We start from the raw sequence: 23,436 nt of genomic DNA on the forward strand, positions 1-23,436 counted from the left end.
TGTCACCATATCCACAACAGCATATTCCTTCTCACCAGTGTAATGTATGTCTACAGAAGTGGATCCGCTGAAGTCATATCACCACCACATCTCCCTCTCTGTTCTGTTTCAGTGGTAGTCTCAGTCTGATACGTTACATCCAGACCTCGACCCCGTCTCTCACTCTGCAAACCAAGCCTGCTGTTGCTCATCTACCCCCCACTCCGCCATGACACTATTCCTATAAAAGCTTTGACACCTGCATCAAATCAAACACTGCTTTTACATCCTCTCCCCACCACTCCCACCCGATCAGCTCTCCCACTCCCAACCCCTGGCTTCAGCGGGACTGGGAGTCAGTATCAAACGCAGCTCGAGTGGTTTCAGAACTAAACCAACTTGGTTGTGAATTCGGATCCAGGACCAGCATATCAAAGGCTGTCGTCGGGATCCCCGATGACAAAAATAACAGCTGTAATTTAGCAGAGCTTTTAACGACTGTATACTAGTGTCTGTTCTGTAGAACAAAAAAAAACTTCAACTTGGCATTCCTATACATTTTAACGACGCCTCTAAATTTCACATTTCAAATGATGACTATCATGGTTCTAATTATCTTGTATGTTTAGATGCTGTAGAAATGATATATATACGTTGTAAAGCGAAATACATGAGCGAAATACCGCCCTGACCTCCCAGCAACCCTCTCTCCAAGAGAGCCCAACGGGACGGGGGCGCCACAGCCACACCCTCGCACTCCGCTCTTTCACACACCCCGGGTTCTGAATGGACCGTCCTTGCTCCGTTTTCATGTGTCCCATGAAAAACGCCTCTGGTGGACGTAAATCAGTGTCTCTCGATAATAGAGGCATCAATCTGTGTCTTTTACTGCAGCTGTATGGAAAAAAACCAGCATCCAAAGGGAAGGGAAACAAAAGCTCAACATCTTGACTGTCTTCATTGTCCATGTTTGTGTCATCATGTCTCATCGTTGGCACCATCTCCATCGCTGTCAGGCTCTCTGTCTGCCTGACCGCTCCGGGTGGAGCTGCCTGGGGTGCCTGGCTAGAGAACTGGGGGGCCAGGGACTGGTGGGGCCTAGTGGAGGTCTGGGGCTAGGGTGGTGGCGCTGCAGGCCTGTGGTGCTGCTGAAACACAGTAATGTGCTACCAGACACCTCTTGTCCCTCTCAACCACACAGCCAGGGAGCCAGGCTCCACAGCTCTGCCCAGAGGGGCTCACACTACTGGGGGCACCTCTACGCTCTGCCCAGTGGACGGACGGACGGACGGACGGACGGACGGACGGACGGACGGACGGACGCACGCACGCACGCACGCACGCACGCACCCCTTTATGTGACACTGATGCAGAGAGGGTTTTTCGTATCTGTGATCTGAGGGAAAGCCCCTCATCTCTCTGGCATACAAACTGCCAGAGGAGATAAAGCAGGCTCCACAGTAAACCAGCACTCCTTTGAAATGGGATCCTTCATATCCAGACTTGTAAATCCTGCACTGCTTATATACATTACACATACACTAAACATGTAGATGCGCACATAAAACATGTCTGTTTGTATCTTTCTTGCTCTTCTTCTGCTTTCCGTCTCTCTTGTTCTCTCTCTAGTTTCGCACCCCCCCCCTCTCTCTCTCTCTCCCTCCAACTATTTCTCTCTCCCTCTGGATCACAGAATGCTCAACAAACCCTCACACATTATCAACAACATTCTTGGACCGAGAAAAATAGGACAATTGAATAACAATTTAGGACCCAATCCATCCGGATTGGTTAGATACAGGCTGACTCACAGTTGAAGTCTTTAGACCTGATGGACTTATCCAGCATCTGCTTTGTATGTAAAACATGAGGGATGCTGACCTAAGGCACCACACCTATACTGTAACAAACACAATGCAGGCATGAGAGGAACTGATGTCACTGCCAGAGGGGTCTCTCTCTCTCTCTCTCTCTCTCTCTCTCTCTCTCTCTCTCTCTCTCTCTCTCTCTCTCTCTCTCTCTCTCTCTCTCTCTCTCTCTCTCTCTCTCTCTCTCTCTCTCTCTCTCTCTCTCTCTCTCTCTCTCTCTCTCTCTCTCTCTCTCTCTCTCTCTCTCTCTCTCTCTCTCTCTCTCTCTCTCTCTCTCTCTCTCTCTCTCTCTCTCTCTCTCTCTGACTGGTCTGATGCTTACAGGTCCTGGCAGATTGGGCTAGGGGAGTGGGGACCCGTGTTGCTGGACAGACTCCAGACCCAGCCGAGCCAAACAGTGTTCTCTGACCCGGTTCCCACACCATCCCAGAACAGCAGAACTAGGGAGGTTCCAGGAACAAATAACGGTTGAGGTTGTACTTGGAGTAGGGAACATGGGGGGGGGGGTCCACTCCAGAATCCTTGGTCGCTTCAGAAGACCCCCGTGGACTGGGTTGGACAACAGGGACAGTAGATGTGGGGGTGATGTTTATGGTTACCCCCAGAAGTGTTGGATTTCAGGTTGAGGCGGTGGGGGGGGTTAAGACGGGAAACATGTAGTTGAGTGAGAACTCAAACAGCATTTCATGTGAGATCATCGAACAGTGCACTTATTGCCCATCTTTCTATTTTATGTGTGCAAGAAGTTCCACACGGGCATCGGGTATCATGTGTTTGTGTGTAGCTGTAACAGAGAGAGAGCTAGAGAACATGCCTGCCTCTCAGTTTCCACTCACTGGCAGCACGAACAGTTACTCCACTCTCTCCTTTCTGTGCCTCTTAGGTTCTACTGTTCTCCTCCCTCTTCCTCTCCCTCTCATCTTCCTCATCTGTTGTTTCTTTTATCTCCAAATGCTCCATTCGGTACCCATCAGTGCAGGGTAGAGGGCAGTAGGTAAAAGAGGGGGCTATGGGGCTGGAAGTGCAGTTAAAGTGCAGTTTCACAGGCCAGCCTTCCCTCCTGTCAACATAAAAGGCTTTTTATAGGACAGCCAAACACTTTGGATCCAGCCCTGTCCAGACTTCAGCAGCCACAGCAGCGTCGAGTTAGGAAGCTGGCAATGAGATGAGGGATATACACACATACAGAGACACACATTGACAGACAAACACACACACACACACACACACACACACACACACACACACACACACACACACACACACACAGGGATACACATAGACAAACATTCACGCACGCACGCACACACGCACACACGCACACACACACACAGGGATACACATAGATAAACATCCACACTCACACACACGTGCACACACACACACGCACACACACAGTGAGTGATCTACTGAGCTGCTGTCTCTTAGCAGGCAGTAAATCTCCAGAGACGGTACAGAGGGAAGACGTATGGCAGACATGGGGTCAGTCTGCACCCCTCACAGCCTTTAAACAGTCCGTCTCTTCACTAAAACCCTCTCTCTGCTCCCCTACAGCCCAAGAGCAGGTCCTGACCCTCACTCATCAACCAGTCTACACCAAACCCCTGATTGTCTCAGCCTTGTATGTTACATAAAGACACATACGGCCACAACAGCGTCCCTACATTACAATGCCCCGGGCTTAAACTAATACGACGCCACAAAAACACGTCCCTGACAAGCCGCAATACAACAAATGGCCACAGAATCACACTGCCACAAACAACAGACACCGCATGAAACATTGCTTCCCCACCACAGTGCACACACACAGCGCGCACACACAGCGCGCACACACAGCGCGCACACACAGCGCACACACACAGCGCACACACACAGCGCACACACACAGCGCACACACACAGCGCGCGCACGCGCAAGCACACACACCTCCCCCGCACCCTCACCCCACACCACCAGGGGGCCACCCAGCAGCTGTGAGCAGAGGAAGCGAGAGGTGCTGAGGGAAGCACCCAGCTGCTCCCCGAGAGGACAGTCTATCTATAGCACATGGAGATGAAAAGAACGGAGGAGTGAGGGAGGAGGAGAGAGGAAAACAGCCAGAGACAAAGAGAGCTGAGGGGGGGAGGAGATGTGGAAGTCATCCAGTGTGATATAGTTTACACTAACATACCCTCAGCACTGTCCCACCGGACTGGAACAACAGTTACATAATACACAGATAAGTCACATGTAGGCCTACTACTACACCGACACATACACAACGAAAAACACACTCTGGAACCACAAATGGACATTTACATGTTTCTAATGTGTGCTGTGCATCATGCCAATCCATTGGCATTGACCAACACACCAATCAAATACAACATAAGAAGTTGCCATCTTATCTGGTCACTGGGATCAATCAGTCTTGTCTTGTAAACTAACTTCCCACTCTGTGCTTTTAGTGCCTTTCTCCCTGCCTCTGTCTGTGTTCTTTCATCCTCACTGGGTTACATCACGTTAAGAGCAATATGTAAAATATAAAAAACACAGACTCTTGTAAGAACAATACCGACAGTCAGAGCTATTCCTGAACTTATTTCCTGGGAATACGCTTAGAAGAGAGAAGATATCATTGAGCGCGCGCGCATGTGTGTGTGTGTGTGTGTGTGTGTGTGTGTGTGTGTGGGTGTGTGTGGGTGCATGTGTGTCTCTGTGAAAAGTCAGACCTGGAACACAAGGTTAGAAGAATAAGTCACAGTGTGTTTGTTTTGGCGCGAGGCTCATATCATTTTACAGACACAATCAAAATAAGAGCTATAAAGTCAGGGGAAAACAGAGAGGCTTTATTGGACATGGCTCTCATGCACTGTCAGGGGAATATATGGTCTTGTTAAGTTCCTTTAGAGGGGGAGACTCTGGCACGGTGAGGGGCATTCAGATCTACTCCGCTTCTCAGACTGAGGGACAGAGGGGCTTCAGCAAAAAAGTGAACACAGTAAGATAATGGCATTGTAATCGTTTATCAGCTCATGTTATCAGCGACACACAGCAGTGTGGGTGTGCATGTGTGTGTGCCAACGTGTGTGTATGAGCAGCTGAATTTGATAAACTAACACGCTGACGAATGGAGTGACAGAAAAACAAACTGACAGACAGACAGACAGACAGACAGACAGACAGACAGACAGACGACCAGTAGATTGAGCACATCCACACAGCAACAGGGAATGACTGAAAGACAAACAGAGAAACAGATAGACATACGTATGTACAAAAAAAATAATTTAAAAAAAGCAGATAACTACCTATTAAAACCAAACTAAGAACTCACTTGTACAACTACTGTCCAACTTAGATAACGGCTCAAAATCAAAAGCAGAACTGAGGCAGAACACAAGCCAAAATCCTAGAGAGAAACTATCAGGAATGCTGCTGTCAGCAGGTCATCTGAGGACGAGCGTACGCGCATGAGTGTGTGTGTGTGTGTGTGTGTGTGTGTGTGTGTGTGTGTGTGTGTGTGTGTGTGTGTGTGTGTGAGAGAGAGAGACAAAAGGGCAGCGGACGAGTACCTCATAATCACTGAAAATGATAACACATGTCCGCCTCGGACAACGAAAAAAGCCAACACACATCACTGAGTCACATACAGTAAACATGCACACACCTCGGTTTCTGTCTGACACACACACACGCACACACACACACACGCATACACACACACACACACACACACACACACACACACACACACACACACACACGCATCATCAGCGAGACTCACCTGTACTACTGTAGTTCAGATCTAAGTCAGGTTAACATCACTGATGTGATAACTAATGAACAATAATCCTAATGAGACCAGCACCACATGGGGGGGGGGGGGTTACTCTAGTCTGGCAATTCTGGAACTTGGGCTTGTTTACACTGTTACTGTCTTACTGGACTCTTGCTATCCCCCCCCCCCCCCAGCACCAAGGCAGACTAAGAGGTGCTGATTAGCTTAACAATAGCTTGGGGGGGGGTTATCAAGAGTAGCTCTCATAGTCTAAGCAGGAGGACACAGTACATGAGAGCACCTGTCCTAACACAGAAACAGGATCTACACAGATGGAGCGTGAGAAAGAGCTTCCTCCTCTAAAGCCACGCTTCTGAACTTGATGAGATCATGAATATGAAATAATGCACTCGTCTGTGGCGCCCATCTGGGATCTGGGATCGTCACACAGCCCTGGTCTGCTTTGATCGAAAGCCTCGCCTTTGATCGCAGAGGAAAGAACAGAGAAACAGGAAGAACCCTCTGTCCAAAACACTATCCTCTCCTCTCCCACCAGAGAAAGAGAGACAGAGGGAGGAGGAGAAAGACTCACAGACAGGAAGAGACAGGGAACGTGAGAGAGAAATAAATGTGAGAGAAAGAGAGACAGAGAAGGGGGAGGAAGGGGGAGGAAGGACTCCTTACCTGTCCATCCTGTCCAACATGCACCTGGTGGATCTGGAGATTGCCCTGAGAGTATGATAGGAGACAAGTGTCATTCAAACAGTCTTGACAGCAAAATGCAAATGCACACGCACACACAAAAACAAGACCGCATGAAAAATAAAACCATTATAAGCCCCATTTAGCCTATATCAATGTATGTCTATTTTTTCCTCCTCGTTGTAATTCATACATATACAGTTTCTCCAGGCCTGTCTGAGCCACCATATGGACAGGGAGGGCTGTAATCTCTCAAATATAGCTCATTTCCTCCTCAAACATGCTGAAACCAATGGCTTTGATGAGAAGGGCCCCGTCCCTAATGAAAACACACTCTGTGAGTGGCAGTTGGGAGAAGCGGGATTTTGTTGCTAAGCTTTGAACTCCAAAAACAAACAATATCATAGAGTGGGAAGGGGAAAAAACTTTTCTGGCCTCGTCACAAAGAGCAGGAAAAGCTTTGGAGCTTTTCTCCTTCCCTCCCTCCCTCTCTCTCTCTCTCCCTCGTTCTCTCCCTCTCTCCCTCTCTCCCTCCCTCTCTCTCTCTCTCTCTCTCTCTCTCTCTCTCTCTCTCTCTCTCACCCGTTCTCTCCCTCTAGCTATTGCATGCACAGGTAAGGGCCTCTGCAAAGAACCTGGTTAGCGTGTCAGCCCTATTTGCAGGAGTGCATAATGTGCTTCGTGTGTGTGTGTGTGTGTGTGTGTGTGTGTGTGTGTGTGTGTGTGCATGCAAGTCTGTGTATGTGTGTGTGTGTGTGTGTGTGCAGAGTGGCGCCTTGAAATAAATATCTCTGCCCCACATCTTATTAAAATCTTTAACTATGATGCTGAGGCAGGAATTCTTCTCAGACACTTGGTGTGGTTTTGGGTCAGATTCTCACTGGCGGGACTGGTCCATTGTGCATGCAATGCTGTCTGCTGAAGGACGTGAACCATCTGGGTATCATGTGGAAACAAATATAATAACCCATGCATAAGTATGCAGAGATATAAACAAGCAGTCTAACATATAACATCTGCTGGCGGTGAAATCTCCCTAATGACTTTAATACTGGCTACTATTACTGGGGTGCCCTCTGATTCACTGGGCTACCCGTCCACACACACAGACTGACAGAAAACAGCCTGCCATGGAGTTTAGAGCAGACACACACACACACACACACCTCACTGTCCTGTGTGATCTGCACCTCCTCCCCCTGTGGTACCTGGGCGATGTGGAGATGACCCTGAGGGATCTGAAAGAGAGAGAGAGAGAGAGACACACAAATTAATCTCTGTCGTAAGAAAAAATCAAATGTGCCATCTGTATTAGCGTGTTTGGGAATGCAAGATGCGTGTGTGTGTGTGTGTGCGTGGGTGTCTGGCACCAATGACACACAACATCAGTGTGCTGCTACCACTCCTCCCTCATCAGACGGTGCTTCCCCTGCCCTGCGGAGCGCTGTGGAGCGCTGCCAGAGCGCATGCTTTACATTTCCTCCTCTACATTAGCAGCACTCGTAAATGTGAGGCTCAGCTGCACCCAGTAAAACTCTCCACAATATCAGGAGGGTAATAACTGCACAGTAAGCTCCCAATGATAATTCACACTATCAGAACTACCTCTTCCTCCCTCTGCATCCCTTCCTCTCCCATTCCTTTCTTCCATCCTTTTTCTGGGAGAGCCTTCATCCTCCATAGGCCCAAGTAGAGCATCGTCATCCTCACATTAAGGTTACACTGACAGTGTTGGGTCATTTCGCTGTAGTAAACCTCTCATAACATCTCTATATCAAGTCATTTAGGAGACAGCTTTATAGCGTACGCAGGAAATCACTTCAGAGGTTCTCTTGCTGAGAATGTGACCGTTCTCCGCGACACACTTTTTTTTTTAATTTGCGGTTTTGAGTGGTGGGTGAATCATAGAATGGAAACGCTTTGACAAGCGAATGGGTCAACAAAATGAACTGTTTGACATGTAGTATTAGGAGGATTATCCTCATAACACACTCTGCCTCTTCGCCGTGTGTCTCCCGCTGGCAGTTGGAGTGTAAACACGGGCGAGAGAATCAAGCTGCTTCTCCTGAGTCAACAATTGCACAGTCCACACGCTGGTTGGTGGGAAGCTGAAGTGTGATCTGTGACTACTCGTATGCTGAATCAACCAAATCCAAACCCCAGTCCCTGGTGTTCTACATTCTGGTGATCTAGGTTTGAGGAATATGGTGCTAGGATTCTAGCACAGGGAAATGGTGTTGCTGTTAGAAGGTGCGCAGGGAACAGGAACTGATTGGACCGGTCACTTCCTGTTTGCTTGCCCACCCATAGTGGTGTCGTGGGCCTGACTGTGACCTCTGACCCCGGCAGCTGTTTAAGGTCGTCCGATCCCTGAGCGTGGACCTCCCCTACACTGACACACTCAGACTCTTGTCTTCCTGTGGAGCCTTTTCGGTACATCTCAGTGGTGGGTGAGGTGGTTTCCCCCCACACAACACTGAGCTTTGGGAGCCTCACATGACAAGGTCTGAGGATGTGGAGCAGAAGGGAGAGGACAAGAAAAAGACAGAGGAAACACAGAAGAGAAGAGAGGGGTGGACAGTGGGAGAGGTGAGAGAGAGAGAGAGAGAGAGAGAGAGAAGGAAAAATAGGTCAGGAAGGAGAGAGAGATGTGGGGGGGGGGGTGCAACAAGAAAAAGACAACAGGAGAGAGGAAGAAGGAGGGAGAGTGAGAGACATAGATAGGGCCAGAGGGAAAAGAAGAGAGAGAGAGAGAGAGAGAGAGAGAGAGAGAGAGGGAAGAGGAGACACTCACCACCTGGACCTGTCCGTCCTCTCCGATGCGGTGGATCTGAACCTGCTGGACCTGCTGGTTGGCCAGGGCATAGTGCAGGGTCTGCTGGGCCGCACCCTCAATGTGGGTCTCTGTCACAGCGCCACCCTCTGGTGAGGAGGAGAACCAACACAAACATAAGAACAGGCCATGAGGCCAGGCTATGACTCCATAGGAGACAGGGATAAAAGGCTCTATATATAACAACATTGAAGTTACGCTATTCATTCAGGAGAGAACAAAAAAATTAACAAATACGATGCAGGTTAAGGGATCAGGCAGCAAAGTATGTAGGTCAGGCAGCTCAAAAAGTATAGAATGCACAATACAAGAAGACAAGAAGATGAGCTCAGAACACAGACACTGACTGAGGGATAAGCAAGGAATAAGTAGCCTATACTGTCACACATGCACGCACGCATGCACAGCTTAAGGAAAAGTTCATTTCATTGAAAACTTGGCTTACACCCAGGACATCTGCTCGATGATGGTGTGTTTATACTTCATCAAACATGTCTAAATACACAACAAGGAATCTCAACCTAGCAGTCCAAACACACTCATAGCCTAGCAGCCAAACACAAACTCTCGGCTCCAGTCTAAACACCCACTATCACACTAACAGCCTAAAACCCTCCCATCACCCCACCAGAGCTCTACCTACCGTCCCAGGAGAGGCTCAGTACACAAGACTATACTTACAAACAGTAAAACAACCCCTCAAAAGGACAAAATGTGTGGTAGTTGTGAAATATAATATGTGTATATATAGGTGGTTAAGTCCATTGCTGAACCTCAAGACCTGTCAGTGTGTTCTGTTCCTTGGAAATGTGGCCTTTCTCCCATCCTTCAGCATAGCTATGTGCTGTATAATGTAAATGATCCCAATCCACAGTTGTTGCCAGTTAGGCCAGAGCCAGGTGGCTCGTAGAGACTGCAGTTTTGGTATAAACTCTCTCCCAGTTCAGTTAATAAATAACTGTTTAAGAAACAGACGTCATCTCTTTCTGGTCCATTAGCAGATTAAGGGGTGTGTGAGAGTGCTGGTGTGTGTGTGTGTGTGTGTGTGTGTGTCTAACAGGTCTGTGTGTTCTGAAGAGTGTGTGCAGTGTGAACTGTGTGTGTGTGTGGCCTGAGAGAGCGTGCTCTGACAGTCCACCTCTGGTGTGGGCTCACAGGATATTTGGGTTTCCCCTGCAGTCCCACCCTCTCCGGTCAGAGGTGAAGGGTGATGGATCTCAGGGAGAGGAGGACAAGCCTTGTTGTGTAGAGATTACAACCATCTGCTACACACAGCATCTGCACACAGGCCTAACTCTGAGCCTGCAATGAAGATGCTTTTTCAGTCTAGGAGTAAAATTAAAACTGTTCCATTATGTCATCGGTAGTGGGAGGGCCCAGGGCTATCTGCAAAAGCTGTGTGTGTGTGTGTATGTGTGTGTGTGTGTGTGTGTTAGGTACTGTACCTTGAGCGGCAGGGGTTCGTCTGGAGAAGCTCTTGACAGCCAGACTCTGGCCACGCTGCTTGCGTCTCCAAGCCGTGCGACACTTGGAGTCGATGCTCTGCTTGATGCGATACCAGTCTGACTCTGTGATGCCAAACTTATAGAACAGGTGACCTGAGGGCAGAGTTGAGTGGAGAGGTTATATAACTTTAACCATAGGTGCAATGCTATATGTATACTGCCCCCCCAACACACACACACACACACTCACACACTCACACATACACACACACACACACACACAGTGGGTATCAAGATGGAGCCTCATACGGCTGCCACGGTGTGTTGGTGAGCACTTCTTTGTTTGTTTTTAGTCTTTAATTCCGTTAATTGTGATTCCACCAAGTTTAAATTTGTTATTGTTATTTTTTTAATATTTTGCTATTTTGTAAATTTCTTGTCAATATTTGCTATTTGTTTTTTTATGTCCATGCACCTGTATGTGCAAATATACTTGACCAAATAAAAGAAATTCTGATTCTGATTCTGAAATGTCCTTGTCTCTGTGAATCTGGTCTTCAGAAGCAAGTGTCAGAGTATATCCACATGCACCTCTGCTATCTGCCTGATATCTGCCCGGTTCCTCCATCCAGGTGGGATTTTAATGAACGGGCATGGCTGTGTTAGCGTGGCTGTGTTAGCGTGGCTGTGTTAGCGTGGCCGTGTTAGAGGGGTGTTAATAGCTGGTTTGATGGTATGACGGGCTTGACAGCTCCTCTCTCCATCTATTAATGAGGCTGCTGCAGCCTGAGGGGAGGAGTGGAGACAGAGGGGAGCTGAAGGGGGTTTGGAGGAGTGGATGTATAAAGGAGTTGGACTAGCCCACCCCCCCCCCCCCCACACACACACACACACACACACAGACGCCTGATGGCAGGTGCTCCCTCTAGTTCACAGTTCAACAAGCATAGTCCCAGAGGGAGTCACCTGGCCCTGCTCCAGCCTTCACATACCTCAGTGTCAGGCTCAATCTGTCTCTCTCTCACACACACACACACACACACACACACACACACACACACACACACACACACACACACACACACACACACACACACACACACACACACAGCCAAGGGGAAACACAAGGAACCAGGTATACAAACACATCACACAGGGTTGGAATTGAGACTCGGGCAAAAAATGCCCATGAAAGTTCCTAAAACGCGGCCAAAATTGCCATGACGAGGGCAAAAAAAATGCCCTGGAAAAATGAAATTGCAAAAACACGTATTGCCTATAGCGCACCTGTAACACATCAAGGTAATCAAGGCCCTTCCTCTCTTCTTCTCAGTTTGGTGTCACGCAGCTCAGGTAGTTTGGCCACGCAAAGGGAGAGGTTTCCCCTGTTCACACGCACATAATGTCAACATCACTCCTGTCTCCCGTTGAGCAGAGTCAGTCGACCATCAAAGCATCAACAACAGCGTAAAACAAGATAGATTGGGTCGGGCTGAAGGTCACTAAATATGAGAGAGGGGTCCATCTGCAGCGTCTGAGGTCCAGTGTTGTGATGTGCGGTGGGGAGAGCTCACTTGAGTGCACCACGAGTCAAAGATTGCACTTCGAAGTTCATGCCTCTTCAAGTCACTAACAGGTTGATTTCTACGAACAAAGAAGTATTTTTTGCCAATAGGCCCGACACATTAGAAATGTTTACAGATTTGGTATTTCAGTTTTTTAGTTGAGAAATACAGTGCCCTGGAAACGCCCCAAAATGCCCCCGAAAATGAGTTCACAGGCCTGAAAAATGAGTACATGTTTTACACACACACACACACACTTTACTTGCATTAAATACATTTACCTATAAACAAGCAACACACCTAAATTTCACACACACAAAATTTTTTAAAAACACAACACACAAAGACACACAAACCACATGTATGGCAGGCACACAACTCCTAAATCCTGCACAGGACCTACCATCAGAAAACAGTCATAGATCTAGTGTGACAATCTCAGCTTCATTGGGAATCAAAGGGTTCAGTGCAATTAAAACACCTCTGTCAGGAACGGTGACGTACATGTGCTTGTCATTTAGTTTGGTATGTTATAAAATGTGTTATTGCATGTGTGCATGATGAATGTGTGTTGTTCAATCCTGCCCAGGGAATGCAGATTAGCATTCATCTGAGATCGCTATGTGGAACAGGGGTCAGTATCCAATATAGAACCGTTTCAGTATGAAGATATGGAGGGGAGACAGAAATCAAGGGCATGGACAGGACACTTTGACTGGGGATCAAAGTGCAAGCTTTGACAAACATCTATGGGGACATATGAATGTAGGACCTGGTCAGTTGGTCAATAGGTCATCAGCAGTGGCTAAGGGTTTAAATGGTAGTGGGTTGAGTTGTTCTAGTTGGTCAAATGGCAGTAGCTAAGATGGTCAGTTTGTCAAAGGGCAATAGCTAAGATTCTCAGTTGATCAAATGTCAACAATTGAATTGTTGAGTTGGTTGGATATGACCATCAGTTGGTCAGTGGCAGTTGGGTTGGGTGAGTGGGTCAGGTGTGTTGGTGACTCACAGCGGATGCCGTAGATCATGAGGGGATCCAGCTGCTTCTTGCCATGCTTGCCCTGTCCAGACAGGTTGGACATGGCCTGCACCTCGCGGTGGAACAAGTAGTCCAGCAGCGTCAGCGCCATCTTCTCCGCCGTGCGGCAGTTGGTGCTGATGTGGAGCATGTCTGCAGGCGACACCGGGCACCGCACACGCATCTCTGCGTTATTCTCATCGCCCAGCCAGGTGCCTGCTGGGTAGTCATCTGTAGAAAGAGTGGGACATGGAGACAGAGGTGTGAGTGTGTGAGTTACTCGTCTCTCTCTTTCAGTAGTTTATACACTCTTGCCCAATTCCATACCGACCCCTAGCCACTTGTGACAAATGACAAATGATATGACAACATCTACAACTGTGAATAGGCTCTACAACGTATGCGACCGATAACCACAAGCTTCAGCGCCAACATAACCAATAGATTTTAGAGGAAAGCGTAAATGTCCTTTGATATTTTATTATAGAGGCATTTCGTGGGCAGTCAGCAGTGGTCCGGTAAAATGTGCCCATAATGCCTGATGGAGAACGTTTTGGAGTTAACCCCCAAGCCAGGATTTGGCCATTTCTAGTGAGCCTCTTTCAACCATCAACAATTAGGGACGATATCAAAACAGGTCTCTCCTATGGAGCATCCTTTGAAACACTCCAGAGGCCACTCTGCCCCTCTGTGTAAAATTCTACTTGTGACCTCTCCAGTCGGTTTCTCCTGAAATGCCTCTCCACAGTCCAGGGAAACGTGCCTCACTCGGCAATGAGGTATTAGGCTACAGTTTAAAATGGTTATTTGTCTAATGACGTACCACATATGTTACAATGCAGTGCCGTTGAGCGGCTTGCCAATATGGCAAAATATCCCAGCAAGTCAATATAGGCTAAGCCTACAGCGGCTATCTACCAACTTAAAAAAAACTAATTTCCTACCATCTCTGCTACCATGTCTGTTCTTCTTTGCACTGTCCTTTCACTGACAAACAGCAGCTGTTTTGGGAATATTTGACTTGATACTGGGGCACGTCGGATGAATTACTTCCCAGCAATCTAACAAGTAGGGTATTTATCTGATTCTCATCATAGGCTATGGCCAGATTATACCTGTGTACATTGCAGAGAGACATGTGAGGCTGTAGGCTGCTACAGTTAAGAAAACCTGAAAGTCGATTTTGTTTAAGGACATATTATCAAACAACAATTTATTTGAATGCCCTTGACATTTGAAAATCAAAACCATAGCAGCTGTATCTTCTTGGGAGACACAATTATGTGTTGTATTCATGAGGGTCAGAGCTGCATGGATTTGCTCCCCTACCGTGCCCCTGTGTTTTTTAGGGGGGCATTGGCGCACGCTTGGGGGGGCATTTCCCCCTGATGCCCCCCCTTGGAGCCAGTACTGTGTGTTCATTTGAAGCAATATGGTATAAATTCTACCTAGCATGTTATAGGATAGAGTGGGGCCACATTGGTAATATGCATGATATCAAATGTCTGTTCTTCCTGAGACACTATTGGTTATGGTATGGTAGGACAACCATGCTAGGGCTCTTGATAAAGCAATTATAGAACTAATAATTAAAATTTAATTTAAGTGCCCTAAAATCTCACCAATGAAAGTGTTACATCGTGTATAGCTGTTCACACACACATGCACACGCACGCCCCACAGATATGCATACAGTAAATTCAGGACTACTGCACATTCATAGTCTTTCCTAAACCTGATACCACAGCACACCCATGTGGCCATCTCTGGTAATGCAACAACATGCAGTTGTACTGTGACACATCAAACACATACAGTTGGCAGAGACAGTGCACATATGAGTGAAATAAAAAGCTTCATATCTGTAGCAATAACTCAATAAGTTTGAGTATAACCTGAACGTGAACTGTGTTAATGTGAGAGATAAAGCTGTGGAGCAGTTCAAAGCAGACAGCAACATTACTGGAGAGAGTAAAATGCAGGGAGGATGAGGGACCAATCACACACACACACGCACACGCACACACACACACACACACACAGAAAGAAAGAAAGAGTGTTCCTTTTCTGAGAACCACATTATGCCCCACAGCTAATGCTGACTAAGACACATCATCATTGAAACTCGCAGCTGCAACTAAATGAATATATGTAAAGGAACGTCTTTGAAGCTAACCAAGGAACTCAACCCCAAAACCACCCAAACAACAACAACAACAACAACAACAAAAGTTGAACAATAGCATAAGCACAGTCAGAGACTGCTTAATGAGAAGAAAAAAAACTGTTTCTGCAGGCCTGTCCATGACCACTGAGCAAGCTACTGAATGCCATCAGAGAGCACAGTACATCAACACAGACACCAACACTGTTGATGAAAAATAAACAGCCTAAGACAACAATATAACACCTATAGACGTGTTAGTATTTTGGGGAGTGTTAGCATTTTGGGGCAAGCGACACACATTCGCAAACAAAAACCAGGCTGCATTTGTGTCAGACTGTTGATGGTACCAGTCTTACTGACATAACATAACACTAGCTACCTACATTTATAAAAAGGTTTAGTTTAAATTCCAACTTAAACCATGTAAAAGGAGACTGGTGTGTGTGTGTGTGGTTTGACAGAGCCGTACCCTCTGAGTTGAGGGTAATGAGGGTGACATTCTGGGTACTCTGGGCATTGGCCTGGCCACTGTTGGACACCGAGTCGCTGGCCTCTGAGCCGCTCTCCTGGTCCTCCTGGCTGTCCTCTGGTGCTGGGACCTTCACCAGGATAGTGTTCTGTCTCCGTCCGCCGACCGTGCTGATACGATACAACACACACACACACACACACACACACACACACACACAGTTAGAGCCAACCTAAACTGGGATTCTGAGTTGTGTTTGTTGCAGTGTTTCTTATTGTTCTCACAAAGAGAAAAAAAAAAACAGATGTCAGTCGCTCACTTGCTGAGGAGGTTCTCCAGCGACTCCTCCCCCCGTGTCACAGTGTCGTCCTGGCCGGCCCCCTTTGTTCTGTCACTCCTCAGAATCACATTTGTCTGTGGAACAACACTGCAAGTGGAGATGTCAGTTTACTTTCAGTTTGATACAACATCCATGTATGATGTCCCTGTCGAATTGTGTACATGTGAATATACGCTCAGTTTAGTTTGACTGCCCCTAAAACCCCATCCCCTTTCCTTGTAGTGGTCACCCAGTGCCACCCCCAGTCTTAAAGTCCCCACCTTTCCCTGACCAGTCCTACTATGATTCTCCGACCACACCCGTTCCAATCCCTGCTCCAGCTCACCAGCGCACTTTGTTCCAGGTCTGGGTGGCCCCCAGAGGGGAGCCAGCCACCATGGGGACCTGGATGGGCCCCTGGTTCTTGTTCTTCACCACAGCATCCAGTTTGCGCTCCAGGGCCTTGCATGTAGCCTCCACCTGCTGCAGCTTTGACTCCATGCTGTCCAGACGCTGGCAGATTGACTGATTGATGGAGTAAAGCAAGGTCTACAGAGAGAGAGAGAGAGAGACAGACAGATCTGGTTGCAGGTGTGTACCTCATGTCACAATATGACTCATTTGTATGCATGTGTGGTGAGCATTAAAGCAAACACACTAAAGCTTTCATGTTTTAACCAGATAGGTGCTACAATATGGTGGTAGAAGAAGTTCTCCAATAAAAATGCAAAGCGCATTGAGACCATGTGAAAAGCACCAGAGTATGTAGTATGTAGGTATATGTAATCCATTATTAGAATATATCATATATCAGAATCACAGGAAAAGCGAAACACCACAATATGAAACATGCTCTCTTAGTCTGATTCAGCTAGGAAAAGCATACCCGAACACTTTCACCAAAAGTGAGTACACCCGTAACTCAGTGGAGGAGTACCTTAAGAGACGCTTCATGACTGCTGTTTTCCAACCTCTGCCGTTTTCTCAGTGGCTTATCCTCGCCATCCTCATGATTGTCCAACACGTCTAACACAAATCACAGGTGTCATCATCATGAACAAAACTACTGGATCTGTTTAAGTTACCCTATTGTTCCTGGCATGATATAGCAAAAATCACCCATAATGATAATAGCAATCATCAGTGCAAACCAGACTAAATCTATCCACCATTCTGCAACATTGCACTCTCCTAAATAGGACTTGTTGTGTGTTTAGAATGACTGCTTGTGGGTGGTTATACTTGGCTTATGGTGTACAGTGGACCTTTGTGTTCTCTTATAGAGATCTTACCTGTCTGGTCACCCTGGCCCAAGTCTTCCACTGCTATCTGCACTATCTCAGCCAAATCTTGCTCTGACATCATTCAGACCTGTAGAGAGGACAATTACATCATTACTGTTAGAGATGCACCGATCCGATACTGAGCATCAATATCGGCCGATATTGGCCTAAAATGCTGGGTCGGGAATCGGAGATAGGGAATGCTATTTACCAATCTGATGCCATGCCTCAAACTGGCGTAAAACTCATGTTACTTTATGCTTATGACGGCACAATTTTGCTTGTTGCAAAATTTGCAAGGTTAGTGTTGAGGGGTAGCAGTAGCATTTCACATAAAAAAAGAGCCTTTTATCAGATCGGTACTCAATATCGGCTGATACCCCAAGTTCAGAACTCAGAAAAAAAAGGTGGTATCGGTGCATCCCTAATTACTGTAAATAAAACAGCATTGACATTCTCTGACTTTTCATTTCTGTCACCAGGCAAATTGCCAGATTTTTTTAAATCTGCAGACTGCAAGACAATGGTGACAAATTAATTAATCTGGTTCCCATCTATATCTGTCTTTATTTTCTCTATGTAGTAATTAATTGCAATGTTTGGTTGTCTGTATATCAATCAACCAATTTATAAAACCACTAGAGGGCATCCCTTACCCTGTTCAAAATTGGCTGTGTTTTTATTGTGATCTTGTCTTTCCTGTGTGCTGAGCAGAGGTTTTAATACATGCTTATACATGCTTTAAATGTAGAAATTGCCTGTAAATGGCAAATATATTATTATATATACATAACACAATGTATCATATACATTTCATAGTGACTGTGACAAAGGATTCCTTGATATATATGGAAGGTTTTTAATCTGTTAAGGGGAATATACTTGTATTGTGATGTTACACAGGAGGATCCCAGAGGCATACATAAAACAAATGACATGTGGCCCTGGAGGATCGAAAAGGAGGTTCAGTTGAGGGAATATGTTGGCCTGGACAAGAAAACTCAGAATCAACTATTTGTTTCAGGGATGTACAATTGAATGTATGGGCCAACTAAGCCAATAGTCCTCATCTATCGGCTATACAAATTCAGCTACCAGGACTGTGCCTGCTTGTACTGTTATGAAAGACTGACATTTGAGTGCGAACTACACAGGACAGTCGGTTATTTTTCTGTAGACCCACCCAGTAAAAGTAAGTGCATTAGCTAGCACTCAGCTAGTTAGCAACTATCAGGACTAGACACTGACGTCTTTGAATATGTCGCTGAGATAACTGGCTAGCCATCTACACAGATCTAATCAGTGTGCTGTAAGAGTCCGATCCTGCTATACTACTGTGGCCCGAAGGGGAAAGTTGCGTCCTTGATTGCGAGGATTAGATACTAGCTACTGATCCTAGCGTGACTGCCGTCGCACCGACAGCTTGGTTGGCTTCCATGGGGGCGCGCTAAGCAGCATGGCTAGCACCTAAAAGAGCGCGAGAAATTTGTGTAAACAAGTTTCAAATAAGTATTGCACGGCATACTCTACAAAAACCGTGGAAGTCGTCAATATGTGTCACCAATAGAAGTCTAAAGATAGTAGATCTATACGCAAAACCTGAAATCATGGCACCAGACAAGCTACCTACCTAGCTAATAACAGCTATAAAGCTAGCTTGGATATTAGCTTGCTAGCTATAGCCAGCTAAAAAACATAGCATAGCTAAGCACGCAATGCAAGCATGATAGCTAGCTAGCTATCTAGCTAGGCCTCGATGTCCATATTCGTGGCCTCGTAATAGATCAATGTTGCGAGTTGTGTAAGCGTGGTGGTCCTCTAAAATAACAGTTTTATTGTTGTTAGAGAGCACCCAGAATCTTCCCCACTGGCTCACGAGATATGTACTGTGTTAGATTGGGTTATATTACCGTGTGAATGATGAATTCTCGTGTTGTTTGTAGGGATTCCGATAACGGCGTCCTTCCTCGCGAGAGAAAAAGCCTGCGCTTCGACTCTATTCCTCTCCTTCACCACCAAGCTGCGATGAGGATTTTAGAAAGAGGTGGAGCAAGCCGATTTTCGCAGGATGCTGTTGAGAACATCTGACTACCAGAGCTGTCAAATCTGTCAACAAGTTGCATGCTGCATAGTTGTGAGAAGTGCATTTGTGTTCTCATGTTTGTATTCAACACAGCATAGATTTATTTTCACTGACCATTAGTCTTTTACAGGTGGAATTACTCAAGCCCATCCCTTTCCAGATCAGGCATAAGACCAGTTATTTTTACATTGTTTGCATTTGCAATGAGCAGCTAACTATGATCTGCTATGACACAAAACACAAGACAGGAGAGGAGACTCAAAGCATGAGTCGATTGTTTTCTTTTTGCATCTTTATTTTGTTATTGTAATAGTCATTTGAATAATTTTTGGTCAGGGTCTGCTTGAATAAAAATAAACTCCTCCACAGGTGAGCTTGAGCCAGACTTCCAACAGCTACTTCTGCAGGTGTACACCAGCACAATTCCAAACTCCATCACCATTTCTGAAACAAACCAAGCAGAAAAAAAACATGGATCACTTCCGACAGTCAGTCATGAGGCTCTAAATAGAGTTGGAGTCAACCCACTGAGATGGGTCAATATTGTTTCATTTAGTGCAGTCCTGCACTAAACACAATAGCTTGAACCGTCACTTCACCTAATGTGGCTCTACCAAAGGGTATTGTTTTGCCATCAATGACACGACCAATGATGGTCCAAGGCAGAGTGTTCTACACGGACAAGTGGCGCCAATGATGAAGGGGTACTTTTTCTATTGGCCAACAGCAAATAAATCCTTTACATAATACCAATGGAGTATGTTGCCAGGCAACAGCTTGTTAGTCCAATAAAAATTTTTTTTTTAAAAAATTGGGTAAATCAGGAAGTTTAACCAGGAAGCTATATGGAACTATTTGAAACTCATTGACACCACTCTTCTAATATACCACTCTGGTCCACGGCACACTTACACACCTGAGCTTGAATCTGAACTTCGCAGCAAGCTGACCAGTGCAGGCATTAGCTGGAACTCAAAGATTCTGGGGCTGCCACATTGACAACAGACAGGCACCATCTGCGCCATGTTTGAGGGGGGGTCGGAGATGAACAGAGGTGACCCATTCCAACAATACCTTATGTAAACAAATGATGTGTAAAGTTTAGTGTACATAGAACAGTATTTACTTATGGAATACAGTTTTAAAATAAAAAAATAAAAAAGACCTCAGGGCAAAGCACAGGGCTGAGTTTTCTAAAGGTTTTGCAGCACTAAGATCATTATCAAGTTCACAGTATGGATGTTAAGATTTTCATAGTGCAACAATGCTTTCGGGGAAACCTACCCTGGAGCAGTTGTCTAAGAGCAAGTGTTTACCGTAAGACCTGCTCGGGGCACAGGGAAATCTTCTTCATGAATCTGGAGAAGGTTGTGTCTCCATGTCTGGCTTTGGTCTTCTCATACTTCTCCTCCCCTCCCCCTTCAGTGCTAAAAAAAAATAGAAAAAGAGGCCTAAATGTAACTTATGGTTCATGGTATACTAATATACTGTAGATAGATAGGTCTTTGAGCTTCCATGCACCCATCCAACAAAGACATTACCTGTCCAGCTCCCCCACAGCCACGCCCTCTCTCTTCTCATATTCCTTCAATAGCCTCTGAGCATGTTCCAAATCGGTCTGTCCAATCAGGTCTGTCTCCTCCACAACACTGATGTAGAAGGAACAGAAGGTAGCAACCTTCTGCTTAGTATCCTCCTCTACTCTTAGACTAAGGCCCTGAAGCCTGCCACTGACATCCAGCTCAGTGGTGGGGGGCATGAATGTGTCAGAGTGTGCTCCCTCCTCCTGAACCTGAGGCTGGGCGTGGGTCAGGGCAATGTCCCTTATATGACCCCCCTCATCCTCCATGCCCCAATCATCTGCGCCATCACACCAGTCTGTGGTTGCTATGGGAGCCTCTTTGGTCTGGATATGACTGGACAGTTGGAGCACAGAGGCGACTTTGACATCTGACTCCAGGCACTGAGAGCGCAATGCCCTCCAGCTTGGAGCGAAGCATAAACAGTTTGCAATCAAAATAGTGAGAAGATGTCACATGATTATCATAACATTAAATATGAGGATTAGGGAACCAACTGCTTGTTGACTCATTGATAAATTAGCCATGTTTAAAGCATGAGTCTCAAGGTGTCTAGATTACAGTATATGTCCAAGTTAGAGAAGGTACCAGAAAAAGTTACAGGCAATGGAAAGGCATCACCAAAGCTATTAGGCATACTATTGCTATTGATTACAATGTGCTTTCATCAAATTAATGTGATATCAGGCACCAAGGGCTGTGCCCTAATTTTTTCACTAGCTGCTTGAGTTCTACCTCTCTGGTTTTCCACAGCATTGGGGGCTTGTGCAGGCAAACAAATTCAGGGTTCGATGATAGGGAGACGCCTCAAGAGGGCAGTACACTTGCACCACATGAGAAAGGGCCCCATTGCAAAGACCACAGCTGGGATGTTGCCAAGATATCACTGGCAGTTTGTCCTAAGAGAGAAAAAAGTAGACTTTTGTAAAAAGTAAGTAAATCAACTATACATCACAGTCATCGTGATGTACATGTAAATTACATACAAATAATATTATACACATTAAAACTAGTTAAAGCTAATTTGTCTTCAAAAAACTTAAATTATGATTTGACTGCACTTTGACAGAACTATTTCTTACAAAAGCGGTGATAGTGTAGCCCCTTTGTGACTGGTATCATTTTATATTTACATTTGGGTGTATATAGATTTAGTCATAGATATATTTGGATCATTTAGCTGTTGAGTCAATAGTGAATTGTGGTTTCGATAATTGATCACTGAAAATACATGAGAACTGGAAAAGAGACGAGCCAGCCAGGAGTCGAACCTAGAATCTTCTGATCCGTAGTCAGACGCGTTATCCATTGCGCCACTGGCCCGCTGCTCCCTGTGACGGTTTTATCTGATTTTATTTGATTTATTAGCTAGTGGTGGCATTGCTAATAGAGAATACCAAGTGACCTTTAGTGTTGCAAAGAATGTTACTTAACTTCATGAAAATAAGATGCTAATAAGTATCCCTGTTATAAATTACAGTGAACTACGCTAAAACATGGGGGGGTAACACTAACCTGGTGAGTAACTAGGGAGGTTTAGCTAGTGTGTTTAGCTTGTAACATTAGCTACTAAGCAAATGCGCTACATCAGATAGGCGGTCTTTGGCTACACCATTACAACCAAACTGTTTAGACATGACCAACCGAAAAGGCTAGCTAACCTTTTAGCGGTTACATGGTATAATCATTACATTAGCTAGAGCCCCCTGCTTATTAGCTAGCCAGACCGCCTCTCAAATCCCATGCATTGCTAATGTTACCTAGCTGCACATGGATGGTCTGAGCACTTTCGACTCCTTCACGAAAACGTTGCTTGACAAAAGTGTTGTAAGACCTTACCGGTAGGTCCCCAATTTTGTTCGTCAAAAAAGACGACGAACCCTTCCCTTTGTCAAGGACACCATCACATAATCCGATAAGAAGAGGCGCCTCGTGAACTGTAGCCATGAGGACACGTGTTACAAATTAACAATGTATCGACTGTTTATGAGATATTTCTCGACACAATGTATGTATGTGTGACCTAAATAAATCAACAATTTCACACGAATGGTGGGATTAAATAAATTGGTAGTTCTATGGCTGCCAGGATTGATAAAATATGCAAATTATTGGCATTTATGGGATTGTTTCAAACTGTCAATCGGATTGAAATTACAGGTGGCAATCGGAACAGCAGGCACAAGAATCTACTTTAATCTTTCACCGACTTCAAAATCGTCAGCATGACTAAGCTAAAATATTTTTTTTGTTTACATGCACCCAAATGCATTGTTACATGCATTAGAACATCTTATACAATCTTTCAAATTAATTGATGATAAGAAGAACACATTAGTAATTATACAAATCTGCACATAAA

General features: G+C 45.7%; 2 protein-coding genes across 4 annotated transcripts in view; both read right to left on the reverse strand.

Moving 5' to 3' along the window:
* Positions 1-19,421, reverse strand: part of banp (BTG3 associated nuclear protein) — a 29,762-nt gene extending 10,341 nt beyond the window's left edge. Inside the window, exons 1-11 of one of the 3 annotated variants that reach the window (XM_083666081.1) lie at positions 19,322-19,421; positions 17,421-17,483; positions 17,066-17,154; positions 16,475-16,677; positions 16,129-16,236; positions 15,810-15,979; positions 13,165-13,404; positions 10,591-10,743; positions 9,107-9,234; positions 7,479-7,550; positions 6,295-6,339 (exon numbers count right to left, since the gene is read on the reverse strand). In XM_083666081.1, the coding sequence (XP_083522207.1) occupies positions 6,295-6,339; positions 7,479-7,550; positions 9,107-9,234; positions 10,591-10,743; positions 13,165-13,404; positions 15,810-15,979; positions 16,129-16,236; positions 16,475-16,629 (1,071 nt within the window). In that variant the 5' untranslated portion in view covers positions 16,630-16,677; positions 17,066-17,154; positions 17,421-17,483; positions 19,322-19,421. Of the gene's footprint in view, positions 1-6,294; positions 6,340-7,478; positions 7,551-9,106; positions 9,235-10,590; positions 10,744-13,164; positions 13,405-15,809; positions 15,980-16,128; positions 16,237-16,474; positions 16,678-17,065; positions 17,155-17,420; positions 17,500-18,067; positions 18,120-19,321 lie in introns of those variants that run through there. The other 2 variants (XM_083666079.1, XM_083666080.1) reach the window with 2 other exon arrangements.
* Positions 19,422-19,784: 363 nt separating this feature from the next.
* Positions 19,785-23,149, reverse strand: pdcd2l (programmed cell death 2-like). The gene is made up of 6 exons (XM_083666776.1): positions 22,914-23,149; positions 21,810-21,973; positions 21,036-21,479; positions 20,811-20,921; positions 20,411-20,568; positions 19,785-19,938 (listed from the first exon to the last, which is right to left on the reverse strand). The coding sequence occupies exons 1-6, from the start codon at positions 23,019-23,021 to the stop codon at positions 19,808-19,810; spliced, it is 1,116 nt and encodes a 371-aa protein (XP_083522902.1). The 5' UTR covers positions 23,022-23,149; the 3' UTR covers positions 19,785-19,807.
* Between the last annotated feature and the right edge of the window lie 287 nt (positions 23,150-23,436).

The sequence above is a fragment of the Argentina silus genome, assembly GCF_951799395.1.
Source record: "Argentina silus genome assembly, chromosome: 3".
Taxonomy (NCBI): Eukaryota; Metazoa; Chordata; class Actinopteri; order Argentiniformes; family Argentinidae; genus Argentina; species Argentina silus.